The 21,486-nt window shown below is 38.2% G+C and overlaps 1 protein-coding gene across 1 annotated transcript in view; it reads right to left on the bottom strand.

The window, feature by feature from the left end:
* Positions 1-3,998, bottom strand: part of LOC112811382 (phospholipid-transporting ATPase ABCA3-like) — a 162,571-nt gene extending 158,573 nt beyond the window's left edge. The window contains exons 1-3 of the mRNA XM_025855445.2: positions 3,766-3,998; positions 3,102-3,188; positions 2,482-2,737 (exon numbers count right to left, since the gene is read on the bottom strand). Coding sequence (XP_025711230.2) covers positions 2,482-2,737; positions 3,102-3,161 — 316 coding nt within the window. The 5' untranslated portion in view covers positions 3,162-3,188; positions 3,766-3,998. The remainder of the gene's footprint in view (positions 1-2,481; positions 2,738-3,101; positions 3,189-3,765) is intronic.
* Positions 3,999-21,486: the final 17,488 nt, after the last annotated feature.

Here is a 21,486-nt window from a genome sequence, read left to right as displayed (position 1 = left end):
TTTGTCAACCCCAATGAATATTTAAAAATCTCTAACTGGGGGGTGCCTGCGTAGCTCAGTCAGTTGGGTGTCAAACTCTTGGTTTCAGCTCAGGTCATGATCTCAGAGTCCTGGGATCAGGCCCCGAGTCAGGCTCTGCACTTGAGAAGTGGAATCAGCTTGAGATTCTCTCTTTCCCTCTGTTCCTCCCCCAACTACACTCACTGGTGCATGCTCTCTAAATAAATAAATAAATATATAAACAAATCTTAAAAAAAATCTCTAACTGGCTCCTGGATTACGAAAAAGAAAAAAAAAGCTCTAAAGAACCTCATTAGGACAATTAGGAAAATATAAATATTGACTGTATATTAGATAACATCATTGTATCAATTTTAAAATTCTTGGATATAATAATTGTAAAGGTTATATTGGAGAATGTCCTTATTAGGAGATACATGTAGCATTTGAAGGTGATGTGTCATGATGAATGCAACTTATTCTCAATGGTTCAGCCAAAAAAAAAATCCAGTAATTTTATATACATTCTTTTAGTTTTACATACTTAACATACATATTATATATGTACATATATATGTGTGTGTATAGAGGGTGAATAAAAAAGTAAATGTGGCAAATGTTACTTGGTAAATTGTAGCATATTTGCATTTTCTCCATAGGTTTGAAATTTTTCAAAATCAACTATGTGTGTGTGGATAGGGGCCCTTCCAGATCATTGTGCTCAAAGTACAGCACTATATAATCCTGAAGAATTCTTTACCACAGATTTTAACAGACATTATTACTATGTGTTGATTAAACCAAGCTATCAAACACCAACATCAAAGTCTTACCGAACACCAGCTTTCTAATCACAATTATACTAATAGTAGATACACTATACTATGCTATTCAGATACTATACTATCTGAACTTGAATTGGTGGTATATTAAAGCTTCTAGAGGCACCTGGGTGGCTCAGTCAGTTAAGTGTCTGCCTTCGGCTCAGGTCACGATCCTGGGGTCCTGGGAGTCTGCTTCTCCCTCTGCCCCTCCCCCTACTTGCCCATGAATGCTCTCTCCCTCTCTCTCAAATAAATAAATAAAATCCTAAAAAAATAAAAAAGAAATAAAAGCTTCTAGTGACTAGTTGTTTTAAAAAGTTATAATTCTTCAGACTAGCACTAAAATCTGAATATGGGAGCTTTCCAAATGAAGGCTTTTACACATATCCTCTCATATCCACTGAGCTATTTTGCTAGAGTTGGTTCCACAGAAACTATAACAAGGTAATCAGGCCCAATCAAGAGAAGGAAAATCTCTCAGCTTCCTTCCCTTTAAATGAGCACTTTACTATATTAGACATTAACAAATGCCGCCATAGACTTTCAACCCATCAGATCTCTACTGCAGTCTTCAGACACACTTTCTCATGAGGGCTTGCAATAGGACAAAATAACAATGCTTCTTAGACTTTCCCCTAACAGTCCTCTGTCCTCCACCTCCACATAAAGGGATACTTAAAAGGTAACTTTCAGCCCATCACAAGCACTAATGTTCTTTGGAGATTTGTGGTTTCTATGAATTTTGCATTAAGTTATACAATGTAACATTTTGTTTTTTAAAGATGGTTTTTAAGATGGCAAAGTAAATAGCATCTAGCCTCCCCTCCCATCTCAAAGCCCTGCCCTTAAAATGAGGGGAAAAAAACATGACTGTATGAGTATATAACAGAACAAACCCACACACATGTGTAAAAGCATGAGACAAGATGGGAGAGATGCTTACCAAAATTCTGACAGTGTTTTTAACATTGGAGACAGAGAAGAGAAAGTGGATGCAGAGGCAGGCGAGTATAAGGAGATAAGGATTGTTTTGGTATAATTCTACGCTGCTTTACTCTTCTTTTCAAATGCATTCACATATCACACTTAATATTTTCATTAAAATGTTTAAAATTAATGATCTCGAGGTAGAGTTTATGCATGCATCCAAAAAGAAACTACTCAAGTCATCCTGAGGTTCTGTGTCCCTTTGGCATGCTATCAGGTGCTCACCCTAATTTAAGAACACAGTCAGAGACAAAGAGGATTTACAATTACATAATTCCATCATCTAATTTTAAGTAGTGTATTTTGTTTATGATTATGCCAAGAATATGTTTGATATTATGTTACAGAGCTCATAATGTTATATTCAGGAGATTAATACACAAGTTTATGGTCACTGAAGTATGTCTCTTCAAAAACAAACTAATAATTATGCAACAAAAAAAAATTTTTTTTTTTAGATTTTTATTTATTTATCCGACAGAGAGAGCGCGCACCAGCAGGGGGAGCAGCAGAGGAAAAGAGAGAAGCAGGCTCCCCGCTGAGCAGGGAGCCCGATGCGGGGCTTGATCTCAGGACCCTGGGATCATGACCTGAGCCGAAGGCAGCCGCCTAACCAACTGAGCCACCCAGGCGCCCTACAAAAAACATTTTAGACATCACAATTTCTAACCTGAAAAATTGGTATTTAACGTCTCTTTCACCATCTCAGTAATATTTTTTACCACAACACTTTTAGAAGGCACATAAGCTAATTCATATACATAGCTCCTATTAAAGAAGAAATCAGGCAGGGTCATCAAAGGAACAGGCCTGAAAATAGTAACATTCTGAAATGTCTTCTTTATATTTCTGCGATGAAGCAAAATCAGTAGAGAGAAGAAGACCGTCATGAAGATTTCCACAATTAAAGAAATTATCTTCCTTTTCTGCAAAGAAACAAAGGGACTGTGATAATTAAGAGTCTGTGTATATGTGTGTGTGTGTGAATCTACGAGTGCATACACATGTATACAATTTAAACATATTATTCAGCTCCGTTCTACAATACGAATGGCTCACTAGCCTGTCGTTTTCACCTTTTGCCACATTTCATTATCTATTCTCTTGATTTATCCCATGGGTACTCTTCAGAGTTAGAATTGCTCCCTTAAGCCATGGAACGAAAGGGACAAAAACAAAACAAAACAAAACAAAAACCCATACACTAAAATGAGGGAAAAAGCTATTTAAAGTTCTCCCCTTCAGGTTCATTAGCCTTTACAACCATTTCCCACAGACACCTCCACTTACCTTTAAAACGAAATTTTTCCAGAGGAGGACCGCAAATTGGTTGAGCCACAACAAATCCATTTTATCGAAAGGAATGGAATTTCAGCTCTAAGAAGGAAGTAAACATTTCAAAAACTTACATCACCTGGCAAAAATGTTACATTTAGTCAAGTGAAAGGATTACTTCATTGTTTTACTCTTTTTATCAATCCTGAAAGATAACTACTTGAAATAAATACTTGTCTTCTCTTATTTTTATATTAATTCATTATATCCACATCTGATGGTCTTCTAATATGTATGAAAGTATTAGATGATAGAGATGCAAAATGTAATAGGTTGCAGCCCCACATTTGCAAAGAAAGATGTAAACTGTAAATCTGGAATGTCAATTATTATTCTGATAGGCTCTCAGATAAATTCCTACAAATTATAATTCTGAAAATTTCCTATTTAATATCTACTCTGTGCCATATTCTATGCTAGGCATTAGGAGTATTCAAAATGACTGTAATCCTTTCCTCATGGTGTGAACAGTAGAGTATAGTAATTGAGAAACCCAGCATCTAAAGTAGGGCTGTTTGAGTTCAAATCCTAACACTCTCACAAGCTGTAAAATTTTGAGCAAAATAATTAACCTATAGCTCCTTATCATCTGTAAAATCAGAAAAATCACAGTACTTACCTAACAAGGTATTCCCTGGGGTGATTTGCTACTACTATGGAGAGGGTGGCAAAATTGTGATAAAATATAACAACATAAAATTTGCCACTTTAACCATTTTTAGTTGTACAGTTCAGTGGCACCAATCACATTCATGCTGTTGTGCAACCATCACCATTATCCATCCCCAGAAATTTTTTCATCTTCCCAAGCTAAAAATCCATGGCCATTAAACAATCACTCTCTATTCCTTCCTCCCCCCAGTCACTGGCAACCACCACTCCACTTTCTGTATCTACGACTTTGACTCCTTTGGGTACCTCATATAGGTGTCACTTCATTGTGACAGTATTTGTCCTTTTGTGACTGGCTTATTTCACTCAGCATAAAATATCTTCAAAGTTTACCCATATTGCAGCATGCACCAGAATTTCTTTTGTATGCACCACTTTTAACAGTCTCATAGGGCTTTCAAAATCAGAACTGGACTTCAAGACATACTAAGGGGAGAGAAGGATGTGGTGTGTATTGCATTAGTACTAAGAGGTGTCACGTCCTTTCAGTGAGTGAACCATAAAGAGTAACCAGGGAATGCAGTAAGGAGGAGCACCTCAAGTGCTTCTGAACTTTGAGTGGCAAGCACCCATGGTAAAGGGTAGTTTCTGGCCAGAAGACCAAGATGAAGACTGCCTCAGAGAACCTAAAGGTATAGGAGAGACAGAGGAATAGGAGGAGCTCAGCCTTGGTCTGAGCATAAATTGATCTCATCCCAGTTAGCATGCTAATCACTTTGATCAGTGAGCTGTAAGACTGAGATCCAGGGAGATCCAGATAGAACAGCACAGTTTTAAAAAAAACTGAACTGACGGTGACAACACGGATGGACCTAGAGGAAATTATGCTAAGTGGAATGTGTCTGTCAGAAAGAGAAAGACAAATACCATGTGATTTCACTTGTATGTGGAATCGAAAAAACAAAACAAAGCAGAAACAGACCCATAAATATGGAGAACAAATTGATGCTTGCCAGAGGGGAGGAGGCTGGGGAAATGGGCAAAAGTGGGTGATGGGGAGTGGGAGGTACAGGTTTCCAGTTATGGAATGAATAAGTCACAGGGATGAAAGGAACAACATGGGGAACAGTCAATGGCATTGTAATAGTGTTATATACTGACAAGTGATAACTATGCTTATAGTGAGCACAGTGTTGTTGAATCACTATGTTGTACATCTGAAACTAATGTAACATTGTGTATCAACTACACTTCAATAATAAATAAATAAATAAATAAATAAATAAATAAATAAAACTTGCATCATATCCCAAAGTCTTATAGTATGGTTTAACATGTCCTAAGAAACATTACTTATATTGTTCCTGTGCCTGAAACCACTGTCAATTTTTTCAAATAAAAAATAACAAATTAAAGAAAACTGAATTGACGTTGCAACCACAGCCCACAGAGGTAGGTTGGAACTTGCAGCTTAAACCTAACCAAGTAGGGTTGCCAGATAAAATACAAGATGTTCAATTAAATTTGAATTTCAGAAAAATAACAAATATATTGGGGGGACATACTTATACTAAAATATCCATACTTTATCTGAAATTCATATTTAACTGGGTGTTCTGTATTTTATTTGCTAAATCTGGCAACCCTGTAACAGGTCAGTTGCCTGCTAAACCAAACTATCAATATTCCCCATAGGATTTAAAACAGAACCCAGAGTCTCATAGTTCAATACACAAAAGTCCAGAATGTAATCCAAAATTATTCAGCATACAAGAAACCACAAGTCTCAGGTTGCACAGGAAAAGACAATCAACAGATAGCAATGGTGACATGGCATAGATGTTGGAACTACCTGAAAAAAAGCCTTTAAAGCAGCTACTATTATAATGCTCAAGAGAGAAATTACAGTCTTGAAACAAAATTTAAAGTAAAAACTATCAGTGAAGAAATAGAAGATATAAGGAAAAATCAAAGAGGAATTTTAGAATTTAAAGTAACCAAAACAATGAATCATGGAACACTACATCAAAAACTAATGATGTACTGTATGTTGACTAACATAACACAATAAAAAAAAAAAAGTAACCAAAATAAAACACTCACTGGATAGACTCAATAGCAGAATGAAGATGACAGAGGAAAGAGTCAGTGAACATGATCAGTAGAAACTATCTAATATGAACAAAACAGGGGAGGAGGAGATTGAAAAAAATGAACACAGCCTCGGGATTATGTGGAAGAACAAACATAAAGTCTAACATACAATTCATCAGAGTCTCAAAAGACAGAAGAGTGTGATGCTGAAAACATATTTAAAGAAATAATGGTTACAAACTCCCAAATGTGGCAAAAGACACAAGCCTGTGGATATAAAAAGTTGAGCAAATACACATCATAAAAAATCAAAATGATAAAAACTTAAGACAAATAAAAAACTCCTGAAAAAAAGTCAGAGGAAAACAACACATCACCTATAAGGAGACAAAGATCTGAAAAACGGATTGCCATCAGGGAAGCCAGAAGGAAGTGACCAACATTTTTAAAATGCAGAGAAAAGGTGTAATTCGATGTTTAGCAAAGAAATTCTTCAGAAATGCAGGTTGAAATAAAGACATTCACAAATGAAGGAAAACTAAGTGCCTCCACTGACAGCTAGTCTGATCTATAAGGAAAGGAAGCTCTTCAGAGAGAAGGGAAATGAGAACAGAAGGAAACTTGGAACATAAGAAATGAAGAAAGAGGAACAGAAGTGGTAAACATCTGGACAAATCAAAACAGGTTATTTTTCTCTTCCTGAGTCTTCAGAATATTTTGATTGTTGAAAACAAAGAATATGGTGAGTTGATGAAGTGTTCAATAAAGGAAGACATAATATATGAGACAAAAAGAGTATGAAGGGGGAAAGGTAATAAAAGTACCAATATGGTCATAAAACTACATTCTAATTTAATTGATAAAATATTGATTCTAAATAGACTAGAAGTGTTTTGTAATCTCTAGTGCAACAACTAAAACATTATACAAAATTGCAATGGATAAAATATAATAGAAAAGACACTAGACACTGAGTTAAATTCACATGGAGAAATAAAGAACCAGTAATGATTACAATGTAAATATAAAGCCAGTATTAATGATCTGTAGCTCATTTTTCTTATATAATTTAAAAAACTGCATAAAAATATACAAATTCATATTTTTTGGCAAACAATGTATAAAGATGCAATCTGTGACAATAATAAAGGGGTGAGCAGCAATAAATAGCATAATTGTTGTATACTGCTAAAATTAAGTGAGTATTAATTCATCTAGATTATTAGAAGCTAAGATGTTAAATATAATCAAGAGGACAACCACTAGAAAAATCACTAAACTATGTATTGCAGAAGAAACAAGAAAGGAATCAAAATGTTACACTAGAAAATATCTTACAAACAAGAAGACAGTAATGGAGTCATTGAGGAACAAAAATGATATAAGACATAAAGAAAACGAAGAGAAAAATGTCTGAAGTCTTACCTTATCATTAATTACATCAAATGTAAATGGATTGAATTCTCCATTTAAAAGGCAGAGATTGGTAGAATGGATATAAAAGCATGATTCAATTATATGCTGTCTACAAGAAACTCATTTTAGATCCAAAGGCATACATTAATTGAAAGTTAGAGGACAGGAAAAGATATTCCATGAAAACAGTAAGCAAAAGAAGAGCAGGAATGACTGTACTAATAAAAGACAAAACATACATTAAGATAAAATTTTTGAAAAGAGACAAAGAAGTGTATTTTATACAGATTAAAAGATCATCTCATCAAGACATAAAATTAGAAACATATACAAAACTAACAACAGAGCCCCCAAAACATATCAAGCAAAAATTGACTGAATTGAATTAAGCAAGAAATAGAAAACTCAAAAATAATAGTTGGAGACTTCAATGCCCCACTTTCAATAACGAATAGAACAACAAGGAAGAAGATCAGTAATGAAATGGAAGTTATAAACAACACTATGAACCATCTGGAACTAACATATAGAAAAATCTACCCAATAATAACAGAATACATATTGTTCTCAAGTTCACAAGGAACATTTTCCAGAACAGACCATTAGGACACAAAAGAAATCTCAATAGGGGCACCTGGGTGGCTCAGTCAGTTGAGTGTCTGACTCTTGATTTCAGCTCAGGTCATGATCTCAGGGTCATGAGATAGACCCCTGTACTGAGCATGGAACTGCTTAAGATTCTCTCTCTTCCTCTCACTCTGTCCCTACCCACCCCCCTAAAAAAACAAGTCTGAATAAATTTAAAAAGACTGAAATTATACAAAGTATCTTCCAATCTCCCATGAACGTGACCACACTGAAATGAAATTAGAGATCTGTAAAAGAAGGAAATCTGGAAAATTCGAAATATGTGGAAAATAAACAACACATTATTAAACAACCAATGGGTCAAAGACGAAATCGCAAGGAAAATTAGAAAATACTTTGAGATGAATGAAAACAAAGATAAAACATATTAAAACTTATGTGATGCAGTGAAAGCAGTTTAACTATAAACTCCCACATTTCAAATCAATAATGATTTCAAATCAATAACCTAGCCTTCCAACTTAAAGAACTAGAACAAGAAGAGCAAACTAAAACCACAGATGACAAAAGGCAGGATATTATAAATATTAAAATGTGGATAAATAAAATAGAGAATATAAAAACAAGAGAATCAAAGAAACCAACCACTGGTTCCTTAAGAGTAACAAAATGGACAAACCTTCATCTTAACTGACCAAAATAAGAAAAAAAGACTCAACTTACTAAAGTAAGGAAAGAAAGTAAGAATACTACTACCAATCTTACAAAAATAAAAAGGATGATAAAAGAATACTATAAACAATTATAGGCAACAAATTTCATAACCTAGATGAAATGACAAACTCAAAACACACAAACTACCAATTCAACTCAAGAACAAGTAGAAAATATAAATAGACTTATAGTAAAAGATTGAATCAGTAATCAAAAACCTGCCAGCAAAGAAAAGGCCAGGATCAGATGACTTCAATAGTGAATTCTACCAAACATCTAAAAAATGATTTACACCAATCCTTCTGTTTGTTTCTTCAAACAACAACCAATTCCCCAATTCTTTCACACCCAAAATGGGTGTTCTATAATTCAGTTCAGTTCTGACACTAAATTACCCAGAGTTAGCACAGAGCCCACAGGTTAAAAGCCCAGTATCACAAGACTGCCTGTCCCTACTTTAGATACTAGCCTCAAATAGGGTCTTCATATAGGCTACCTACAAACTCAGGGGTTCCTACAATCTTCCTCAAGTTCAGTAATTTACTAGAATGACTCACACAATGCAGGAATATGCTATACTTAAAATTATAGTTCATTGAGGGGAAGCTAGTCCTATATGGCAGAGGAGTAGAAGACCTTAGTTTTGTCTGGTCCCAGGAATTCAGCTAGATTCTGAACATCTGTGAACTCAACCAGAGATCAAAGAAAAGAATAGCTGCAACTCTACAAATAGAAAAACGACCACTTTCTGCAAGGTAGGAGGTACAGAGATGTGAACCCAAGGTGATATATCAGAAGATAAACTGCGGGGGGCGGGGGGGGGAAGACTCCATAAGCCAGCACCAGAAAGTGATACAGCAGTGGAGCACAAAATCAGAACTTTTAGTTAGAAGTCTGCTCCAGCAAGGGACTTCTCTGCCTGAAAGGTACTCAGGTGGCAGACTGGGGCAGAATCATAGGTGGGACAGTGTGGTCTCAGGATCCTCGGGGTTACAGAAAGACTGGGGGTGCCTGAGTGTGGCAGAGTTCCCAGGCATCAGAGGGGGTAAGCTGGCTACAATCAGCAAGCCCAGGAGTAGGCTCTCAGCTCAGGGTTGCCATATACTATGAACCAAAGCATGGTCAGGTGACTGCTCTCAGAGCTGGGGCCCAGCGAGAGGCAGAACCCTGGCGAGAACCCCCCCTTCTCCCCCAGGAGGAACTGTGGGGGCACACTGCAGGAGTCTGCAGGGTTTGGAGACTTTAATGGGGTCATGTGCCTGAGATAGAAATGCTCGGTGACAGGTTAGGTGAGCACGGAGTACAGATGGAGACCAAGGAGACAGGAGTGATTGACTGCTTTTCCCTGAGGGCGACTGAGGAGTGGGGCTCCAAGCTCTTGGCTCCAGGGCTGGAGACTGGTAGGCCACCATTTTCATTCTCATCCTTTAAAATGGTATGGAAAGCCTTCAGGGAACAAAAGCCACATAGAGCAATCCAGAGCCACTTCCTTAGCCTGGCCCCCGGCAAGGGTGGTGCAATTCCAACCCAGGCAAAGACACCTGAGAATCAACGCAACAGGCCCACTCCCAGAAGATTGCAAGAACATCCAGCTAAGACCAAGTTTATCCATCAGAGAGAACTGCAAAACTCCAGCACTAGGGGAAATGGAATTCATGGTTTTTTTCCCCATGATTTTTTAGTCTTTCCATTTTAATTTTTTTTCTTTTCTTTTTCAACCAATTTCTTATTTTATCAACTCTTTTTTAATGTTTGTAAATTTTCATTTTTACAGTTACATTCTCTCCTTCCATTGTATTTAGTTTTATTTTTGTATACATGTGAGTTTTTCTTTCCTTACAATTTTGGGATGCAGAAGAAGAGGAAAGAGAGAAAGAGAGAGAGAGAGGCAGAAGATATATTGGAGCAAATTATACCAGAGAGCTTCCCTAATCTGGGGAAGGAAACAGGCATTCAAGTCCAGGAGTCACAGAGAACCCCCCCTCAAACAATGAATCATGGAACACTACATCAAAACTAATGATGTAATGTATGGTGACTAACATAACATAATAAAATAAAATTAAAAAAAAAGCAAGACCCATCCATATGCTGTCTGCAAGAGACTCATTTTAGACACAAAGACACCTGCTAATGGACATCAAAAGAAAGCTGGGGTGGCAATCCTTATATTAGACAAATTAGATTTTAAACCAAAGACTGTAATAAGAGATGAAGGACACTATTTCATAATTAAAGGGTCTATCCAACAAGAAGATCTAACACTTATAAATATTTATGCCCCTAACATGGGAGCAGCCAATTACATAAACCAATTAATAACAAAATTAAAGAAACACATCAATAATAATACAATAATAGTAGGGGACCTTAACAGCCCCCTCACTGCAATGGAGAGATCATCTTAGCAGAAGGTCAACAAGGAAACAAGGGCTTTGAATGACACACTTGACCAGATGAACTTCACAGATATATTCAAAGCATTCCATCCTAAACCAAGAGAATACATATTCTTATTGAGTGCACATGGAACATTCTCCAGAATATATCATGTACTGGGTCACAAATCAGGTTCAACCAGTACCAAAAGATTGGGATCATTCCCTGCATATTTTTAGACAACAATGCTTTGAAACTCAAACTCAGTCACAAGAGGAAATTTAGAAAGAACTCAAATACATGGAGGCTAAAGAGCATCCTACTAAAGAATGAAGGGGTCAACCAGGAAATTAAAGAAGAATTAAAAAAATTCATGGAAACAAATGAAAATTAAAACACAACTGTTCAAAACCTTTGGGATGCAGCAATGGCAGTCCTAAGAGGGAAGTATACAGCAATAAAGGCTTTCTCAAGAAACAAGAAAGGTCTCAAATACATAACCTAACCATAAACCTAAAGGAGCTGGAGAAAGAACAGCAAATAAAGGCTAAGCCCAGCAAGAGAAAAAAATTAATAAAGATTAGAGCAGAAATGAATGAAAGAGAAACCAAAAGAACAGTAGAACAGATTAAAAAAAACAAAAAAACAAAACTAGGACCTGATTCTTAAGAATTAGTAAGATTGTTAAACCCCTGGCCAGACTTATAAAAGAAAAGAGAAAGAATCCAAATAAATAAAATCATGAATGGAAGAGGAGAGATCACACCCAACACCAAAGAAATACGAGCAATTATAAGAACATATTATGAGCAACTATATGCCAACAAATTAGGCAATCTGGAAGAAATGGATGCATTCCTGGAGATGTATAAACTACCAAAACTGAACCAGAAAGAAATAGAAAACCTGAACAGACCCATAACCAGCAAGGAAATTGAAGAAGTAATAAAAAATCTCCCAACAGGGGCTCCTGGGTGGCTAGGTCAGTTAAGCATCTGCCTTTGGCTCAGGTCATGATCCTAGGTCCTAGGTTCAAGCCCTGAGTCAGGCTCCCTGCTCAGTGGGGAGCCTGCTTTTCCTCCCTCTCCCACTTTCCCTGCTTGTGCGTGCTCTCTCTCTCTGTCAAATAAATAAATAAAATCTTTTTTTTTAAATCTCCCAACAACAACAACAACAACAAAAATCTCCCAACAAACAAGAGTCCAGGGCTAGATGGCTTCCCAGGGGAATTCTACCAAACATTTAAAGAAGAATTAATACGTATTCTTCTGAAGTTGTTTCAAAAAATAGAAATAGAAGGAAAACTTCCAAACTCTTTCTATAGGCCAGCATTACCTCAATCCCAAAATCAGACAAAGACCCCACCAAAAAGGAGAATTACAGACCAATATCCCTGATGAACATGGATCCAAAATCCTCAACATGATACTAATAGGATCCAATGGTACATTATAAGGATTATTCACCATGAACAAGTGGGATTTATTCCTGGGCTGCCAGGGCGGTTGCACATCTTCAAATCAATCAATGTGATACACTACATTAATAAAAGAAAGGATAAGAACCATATGATCCCCTAAATAGTGCAGAAAAAGCATTTGACAAAGTACAGCATCCTTTCTTGATTAAAACTCTTCACAGTGTGGGGATAGAGGGAACATACCTCAATATCATAAAAGCCATATTGAAAAGCCCACAGTGAATATCATTCACAATGGGGAAAAACTGAGATTTTCCCCTAAGGTCAGAAACACAGCAGGGATGTCCACTATCACTATTGTTGTTCAGCACAGTACTAAAAGTCCTAGCCTACGCAATCAGACAAGAAAAAAGAAATAAAAGGCATCCGAATCAGCAAAGAAGTCAAACTCTCACTCTTCATAGATGACATGATACTCTATATGGAAAACCCAAAGACTCCACCCCAAAATTACTAGAAGTCATACAGGAATTCAGCAAAGTGGCAGGATATGAAATTAATGCACAGAAATCAGTTGCATCTCTATACACTAACAATGAGACAGAAAAAAGAGAAAATAAGGAGTTGATCCCATCTACAATTGCACCCAAAACGATAAGATACCTAGGAATAAACCTAACCAAAGAGGCAAAGGATCTGTACTCAGAAAACTATAGAGCACTCATGAAATAAATTGAAGAAGGCACAAAGAAATGGGAAAACTTTCCATGCTCATGGACTGGAAGAAGAAATAGTTAAAATGTCTATGCTACCTAGAGCAATCTATACATTCAATGCAATCCCTATCAAAATACCATCAACTTTTTTCACAAAGCTGGAACAAATAATCCTAAACTTTGTATGGAACCAGAAAAGACCCCAAATGGCCAAAGGAATGTTGAAAAAGAAAATCAAAGCTGGTGGCATCACAATATTGGACTTCAAGCTTAATTACAAAACTGTAATCATCAAGACAGTATGGTTCTGGCACAAAAACAGACACATGGATCAATGAAACAGAATAGAGAGCCCAGAAATGGACCCTCAGCTCTATGTTCAACAAATCTTTGACAAAGCAGAAAAGAATATCCAATGGAAAAAAGTCTCTTCAATAAATGGTGCTGGGAAAATTGGACAGCCACATGCAGAATGAAACTGGACCATTTCCTTCCACCACACACAAAAATAGACTCAAAATGGATGAAAGACCTCAATGTGAGACAGCAATCCATCAAAATCCTAGAGAAGAAAACAGACAGCAACCTTTGTGACCTCAGCCACAGCAACTTCTTGCTAGACACATCTCCAAAAGCAAGGGAAACAAAGGCAAAAATGAACTATTGGGACTTCATCAAGATAAAAAGTTTTTTCACAGCAAAGGAAATAGTCAAGAAAACCAAAAGACAACTGACAGAATGGGACAAGATATTTGCAAATGTATCAGATAAAGGGCTAGTATCCAAAATCTATAAAGAACTTATCAAACTCAACACCCAAAGAACAAATAATCCAATTGAGAAATGGGCAGAAGACATGAACAGACATTTCTCCAAAGAAGACACCCAAATGGCCAACAGACACACGAAAACATGCTCAACATCACTCGGCATCAGGGAAATACAAATAAAAACCTCAATGAGATACCACTTCACACCAGTCAGAATGGCTAAAATTAACAAGTCAGGAAATGACAGATGTTGGCAAGGATGTGGAGAAAGGGGAACCCTCCTACACTGTTGGTGGGAATGCAAACTGGTGCAGCCACTCTGGAAAACAGTATGGAGGTTCCTCAAAAAGTTGAAAATAGAGCTACCCTATGACCCAGCAATTGCACTACTGGGTATTTACCACAAAGATACAAATGTATTGATCCAAAGGGGCACCTGCATCCCAATGTTCACAGCAGCAATGTCCACAATAGCCAAACTATGCAAAAAGTCCAGATGTCCAATGACAGATGAATGGATAAGGAATATGTTTTATATATATAAATCTAAAAAATGGAATACTACTCAGCCTTCAAAAAATGAAATCTTGCCACGTGAAACGATGTGGATAGAACTAGAGGGTATTATGTTAGGCAAAATAAGTCAGAGAAAGACAATCATCATATGATCTCACTCATACGTGGAATTTAAGAAACAAAATGGAGGAGCATAGGGGAAGAGAAGAAAAAATAAAATCAGATGAAATCAGAGAGGGAGACAAACCATAAGAGACTTTTAAACATAGGAAAAAAACTGAGGGTTGCTGGAGAGAACGAGGTAGAGGGATAGTGTAACTAGGTGATGGACATTAAGGAGGGCACATGATGTAATGAGCACTGGGTATTATATAAGATTGATGAATCACTGACCTCTACCTCCAAAACTAATAATACTTTATATGTTAATTGAATTTAAATGAAATTTAAAAAAATAAAATGAAAAAATAATAAAAAAATTAAAAAATCATAGTTCATTGCAAATGAATAGCCAGATGATGAAGTATATAGGGCAAGAGATTGGAGGCACAGTGCTTCCAGGCCCTCCTCAGCACGCTACATTGTCTTCACCAACTCAGTTCTCCAGACCTCATTGTTCAAGAGTTTTATTGAGGATCCATTAAGTAATAATTGACTGAATCAATGTCCATTGATGAACTTACTCTCCAGCTCCCTACCCTCCTGGGGGGTTCTGACCCTCTAATCACATAGGTGATTCCCCTGTGACCAGCCCCCATCTCGAAGTTGGCTAGGGGCCTGTGAAGAGTCACCTCATTAGCATAAACTTAGGTATGGTCAATACACCATTATAGAGAAAAAAATAAAAAGAATATACATTCTTGATCTCAGGGTCATGGGTCCAAGCTCCACGTTGGGCTCCAATTAAAAAAAAAAATCCTGAAACAAATTAAAATGGAAACACAACACACTAAAACTTATAGGATGCAACAAAAGCAGTTCTAAGAGGTCAGTTGATAGTAATGAATGCCTACATTAAGAAAAAAGGAAAAAAGGGAATGACATCACCAAGATGGCAACATAGGAAACCCTAGCATCTCCATTCCCTCACAACATGAAGAATTAGACAACTATCCATGAACAAAAAATAGCTCTGGGATTGCTCCCGGGTCTACTTAAGAAACTTCAAGAACACAATGGAACAAAAAACTGGAGAATAACCATAGAAAAAGAGAAGGAAGAACAGATTCATTTTGTCTGCGTCATCCTGATCCCCCAGGCTGGCACTGCTCAGTACGAAGAGGCAGTACCCCATCCAGAAAGAGTTCCCCTCCATGGAAAGGGAGATCAAGGTGAGCAAAAGGCTTCCCAAGTCTTTTGGTGCACCACCCAAAGGACCTGAATATGTTTCACCCCATCCAGAGATCAGCAAAGCTGACACATAGAGAGATGGCTAGCAATAAGGAAGAAAGGCAGGGGCTACCAGTATCAGCCAAGTAGTAGGAGCGACCCTGGTTCTCAGTGACCTGATCTGCAAAGGAAATCAGCACCTTTCACCATTGAAGAAAACACTGGCCAGCACAACCAACTGCAGATCCCCTGCAGATTTCACTAGTTCTCCTCCCACAGGTATTTGCATTTATAAACACCAGATGCCCGAGTCCCTCCCTGGCTCCCTATCCCCACCAAATCCCAGGATCCACACTGGCAGCCAGCCCCAAGCTTCTGTAGCTGCATAAGTACAAGATGCCAACCTGTCCCGTGTGACTAACCCCCACCACTGTGTACACCTGAGGCTAGCCCCTCCAGCTGTGCACCTGCCTGCCACCAGCCTGATTTCCCATCACCAGCCTTTACTGAAGTGTGCATACCTGTGGCCAAGAGTCTACAGCCACAGAAGTGTGCACCAACAGCCAAAGCCTCCACGGCTGCTTGTGGGCCCAGATTTGGCCAGCACCACTGGGTTCATCTGCAGCTAGCTCCTTCAGCTGTGTGCCTGCACATCCCTAGCCTGACTCTTAACACTGGCCTCCACTGCTGTGGAGATGCTGCAGCCACAATAGTGCACCCTGACAGCCAGGACCCCCAGAGCTTCTTGTGGGCCCAGCTCCAGTCTTGTTTCCTGTCACTGGCCTGCACCACTGGGCTTACCTGAAGCTAGCCCCACCAGCTGTACACCTGCATCCAGACAGCCAGACTTGTGTCACCAGCCTCCACTGCAGTAAGTACTTGACATGAGATCCTAGCCACTGAGGGCATGCCAACAGTCAGGGAACCCGGACCTGTCAGTTGGCTCCGGTCCCCACCGTGTGTGTGTCTGCGACCAACCCCTGCCACTGCATGGGTACCAGCAGCTGGCCCCCGAGCTAAGAATGTACACACTATGAGCTCCAGCCACCACTGAAGCCTGTCCTGGCCCATAGCCTCAGATCAGGAAGTGCCTCTGAGGACCCCAGCAGTCTTTGCAGTAAAAGTGAGCCCCCATGGTGCTCACCAAAGGCTACACAGTTGTCAATGCTGTGGACTCCAGCAGTGCTGACCCCCAATGTTGTGGACCCCCAAAAAGACATCCTGTTCCTTCAGATCCAGAGCAGCCATATGTACCTGGCACCCTGTATCACTAGACCCGGTGTCACAACACACTCCAGCATGCTCCCACCAACAAGTGGAGGTCTTTCATTACCAAAGCTGATCCATAAAGTCTGGAAAAGGTGACTGCCTCTTCCAATATGCAGACTCATATGCAAGGCTACTACAGTCACAAAGAATAGGAGAAACATGACACCACCAAAGGAACACAGTAAACTTTCAGCAACTGATCCCAAACAGAGATAATCAAATTGTCCAAGAAAGAATTCAGAATAAATGTTCTAAAGATGCTCGAGATCTCCAGAGAATACAGATAAACAATCTAATGAATTGGAACAACAATATAAGAACAAAACGAGAAGTTCAACAAAAAGACAGAAAACAACCCTAGTCACAATAGCATCAAAAATAATAAAACACTTAGGAATAAATTTAAATAAGGAAATGAAAGGTACATTCACTGAAAACTGTAAGACATTGATGAAAGAAACTGAATACATAAATAAACAGAAAAGCTATCCTGAGTTCATTATTGCTAAAATGTCCATTTTGCCTAAAGCCATCTAGAGATTTTATGTAATCTCCAGGTTGTCAAGGGCTGAGAGGTAGAGGGAAGTAGGGAGAAACTGGTAAAAGAGTACACACTTTCAGTTACAAGAGGAACAAATTCTGAGGATCTAATGTAGAATATGACTATATTTGATAATACTGTATTGTACAATTAAAGTTTGCTATGACAGTAGATCTTAAGTGTTCTCTCTCACACACACAAAAGGGCAACTATGTGAGGTGACTGATGTGCTAGTCAACTTGAATGAGGGGATTCTTTCACACTGTATATGTACAGCAAATCATCATGTTATACACTTTAAATATACTACAATTTTATTTATCAATTATACCTCAATAAAGCTGGGAAAAATAAGAAATTAAAGAACATCTAATTAAAAGACATCCCATGTTCATGGACTAAAAGATTTAATATTGTTGAGATGGCAGCACTCCCCAAATTGATCTATAGAATCAATCAATCCCCAACTGCCTTTTTTCAGAAATGAACACACTAATTCCAAAATTCAAATGCAATGGCAAGGAACCCTGCATAGCTGAAAGAATCTTAAAGAACAACAAAGTTTGAGGTCTCACACTTACTAATTTCAACAGTTCCTACAAAGTGACAATAACCAAAACAGTATGGTACTGACATAGCACAGATATAAAAATCAAGGGAACAGAATTGGGAGTCTAGATATAAACCCATTCATCTACGGTAAACTGATTTTCAGTAAGTGTGCCAAGTTCATTCAATGAGGATATAACAGTCTTTTTTTTAAGATTTTATTTATTTATTTGACAGAGACACAGCAAGAGAGGGAACACAAGCAGGGGGAGTGGGAGAGGGAGAAGCAGCTTCCCGCCGAGCAGGGAGCCCGATGCAGGGCTCGATCCCAGGACCCTGGGATCATGACCTGAGCCAAAGGCAGACGCTTAACAACTGAGCCACCCAGGCACCCCAAAATAACAGTCTTTCAAACAAATAGTGCATAGGCAACATGCAAAAGAATACAGTTGAACTCTTGCCTTATACCACATACAAATATTAATTCAAAATGGACCAAACAGACAAATATAAGAGCTAAAACAATATTAGAAGAAAATACTGGAGTAAATCTTCATAACCTGGATGTAGCAATGCATTCTTAGGACATCAAATAAAAATATAGATAAGTTTGGCTTCATCAAAATCAAAACCTTCTGAGTACTGAAGTACACAAAAAGACAACTCATGAATGGAATAAAATATTTTCAAATTATGTATCTGATAAGGGTTTCATATACTGAATATATATAAAGCACTCTTACAACTCAACAACAATGTGACAAACCAACTAAATAATGAGCAAAAAGATCTAAATGGACATTTCTCCAAAGAAATTACACAAATGGCCAAGAAGGACATAAAAAGATGCTCAACATCACTAGTCGTTATGGAAATGCAAATCGAAACTACAATGAGATACCAGTTACCCGCTAGAATGGCTATAATTAAAAAACAAAACAAAGAAAAAAAAACTTGTTTTAACAGAAAAAAAACAAGTGTTGTCAAGAATTTCGAAAACTGGAACCCTCACACACTGTTGGTAGGAATGTAAAATGGTACAGCTGCTGTGAAAAAGTTTGGCAGTTCCTGAAAAAGTTAAACATATAATTACCTTATGACCCTGCAATTCCACTCCTAGGTATATACCCAACATAATAGAAAACATGTCCATGCAAAAATATGTACACTAAAGTTCATAGCAGCATTACTGGTGATAGTCAAAAAGTAGAAACCCAAAAGTTCATCAACTGATGAAAGGATAAACAAATGTGGTATATCCAAAAGCAGAAAGAGGTACATAACAACACTCAAGAACCTGAAAACATTATGCTAAGTAAAAGAAGCCAAACACAAAAGACCACATATTATATGATTCTATTTATGTGAAATACCCAGAATTGGCAAATCCATAGAGACAGAAAGATTAGTGGTAGCCAGGGAGTGGAGATATGAAGCAATAGCAAGTGACAGTTCAGTGAGTACAAGGTTTATTTTAAGGACGATAAAAAATGTTCTAAACAGGGGCGCCTGGGTGGCTCAGTCATTAAGCATCTGCCTTCAGCTCAGGTCATGATCCCAGGATCCTGGGATCGAGCCCCACATCAGGCTCACTGCTCAGCGGAAAGGCTGCTTCTCCCTCTCCCAACTCTCCCTGCTTGCGTTCCCTCTCTCACTGTCTCTGTCAAATAAATAAATAAAAATCTTTTAAAAAAAAAAGTTAAGGGGGCGGAGCAAGATGGCAGAGGAGTAGGAGACCTAGATTTCGTCTGGTCTCAGGAATTCAGCTGAATAGGGATCAAACCATTCTGAACACCTACGAACTCAACAGGAGATCGAACAGGAGAGTAGCAACAACTCTCTGAACAGAGAAGCGACCACTTACTGGAAGTCTCCTCTGGACAAAATGACAAGACGAAAGAAATCACCTCAGCAGAAAGAACAAGAGGTAGTACCGTCAGCCAGGGACCTACTCAATACGGACATTAGTACGATGTCGGACCTAGAGTTCAGAATCATGACTTTAAAGATACTAGCTGGGCTTGAAAAAAGCGTGGAAGTTATTAGAGAAACCCTTTCTGGAGAAATAAAAGAACTAAAATCTAACCAAATCGAAATCAAAAAGGCTATTGATGAGGTGCAATCCAAAATGGGGGCACTAACTGCTAGGATAAATGAGGCAGAAGAGAGAATCAGCGATATAGAAGACCAAATGATGGAAAATAAAGAGGCTGAGAAAAAGAGAGAGAAACAATTACAGGATCACGAGGGCAGAATTCGAGAGATAAGTGATACGATAAGACGAAACAACATTAGAATAATTGGGATCCCAGAAGAAGAAGAGAGAGAGAGAGGGGCAGAAGGTATATTGGAGCAAATTATAGCAGAGAACTTCCCTAATGTGAGGAAGGAAACAGGCATTAAAATCCAGGAGGCACAGAGAACCCCTCTCAAAATCAATAAAAATAGGTCAACACCCCGACATCTAATAGTAAAACTTACAAGTCTCAGAGACAAAGAGAAAATCCTGAAAGCAGCTCGGGAGAAGAGATATGTAACCTACAATGGTAGAAACATTAGATTGGCAACAGACCTATCCACAGAGACGTGGCAGGCCAGAAAGGACTGGCAAGATATCTTCAGAGCACTAAACGAGAAAAATATGCAGCCAAGAATACTATATCCAGCTAGGCTATCACTGAAAATAGAAGGAGAGATAAAAAGCTTCCAGAACAAACAAAAACTAAAGGAATTTGCAAACACGAAACCAGCCCTCCAAGAAATATTGAGAGGGGTCCTCTAAGCAAAGAGAGAACCTAAAAGCAGCAAAGAGCAGAAACGAACACAGACAACAGACAGTTAACAGTCACCTTACAGGTAATACAATGGCACTAAATTCATACCTTTCAATAGTTACCCTGAATGTAAATGGGCTCAATGCCCCAATCAAAAGACACAGGCTATCAGATTGGATTAAAAAACAAGACCCATCCATATGCTGTCTGCAAGAGACTCATTTTAGACCCAAAGACACCCCCAGATTGAAAGTGAGGGGGTGGAAAACCATTTACCATGCTAATGGACACCAAAAGAAAGCTGGGGTGGCAATCCTTATATCAGACAAACTAGATTTTAAAACAAAGACTGTAATAAGAGATGAGGAAGGACACTATATCCTACTTAAAGGGTCTATCCAACAAGAAGATCTAACAATTGTAAATATCTATGCCCCGAACATGGGAGCAGCCAATTATATAAGGCAATTAATAACAAAAGCAAAGAAACACATTGACAACAATACAATAATAGTGGGGGACTTTAACACCCCCCTGACTGAAATGGACAGATCATCTAAGCAAAAGATCAACAAGGAAATAAAGACTTTAAATGACACACTGGACCAAATGGACTTCACAGACATATTCAGAACATTCCATCCCAAAGCAAC

The sequence above is a fragment of the Callorhinus ursinus genome, unplaced genomic scaffold (assembly GCF_003265705.2).
Source record: "Callorhinus ursinus isolate GAN/ISIS: 27379988/994484 unplaced genomic scaffold, GSC_fseal_2.0 scaffold85, whole genome shotgun sequence".
NCBI classification, from domain to species: Eukaryota; Metazoa; Chordata; class Mammalia; order Carnivora; family Otariidae; genus Callorhinus; species Callorhinus ursinus.
Note: the sequence above shows the minus strand (reverse complement) of the source record. Positions and strands in the feature narration are given on the sequence as shown.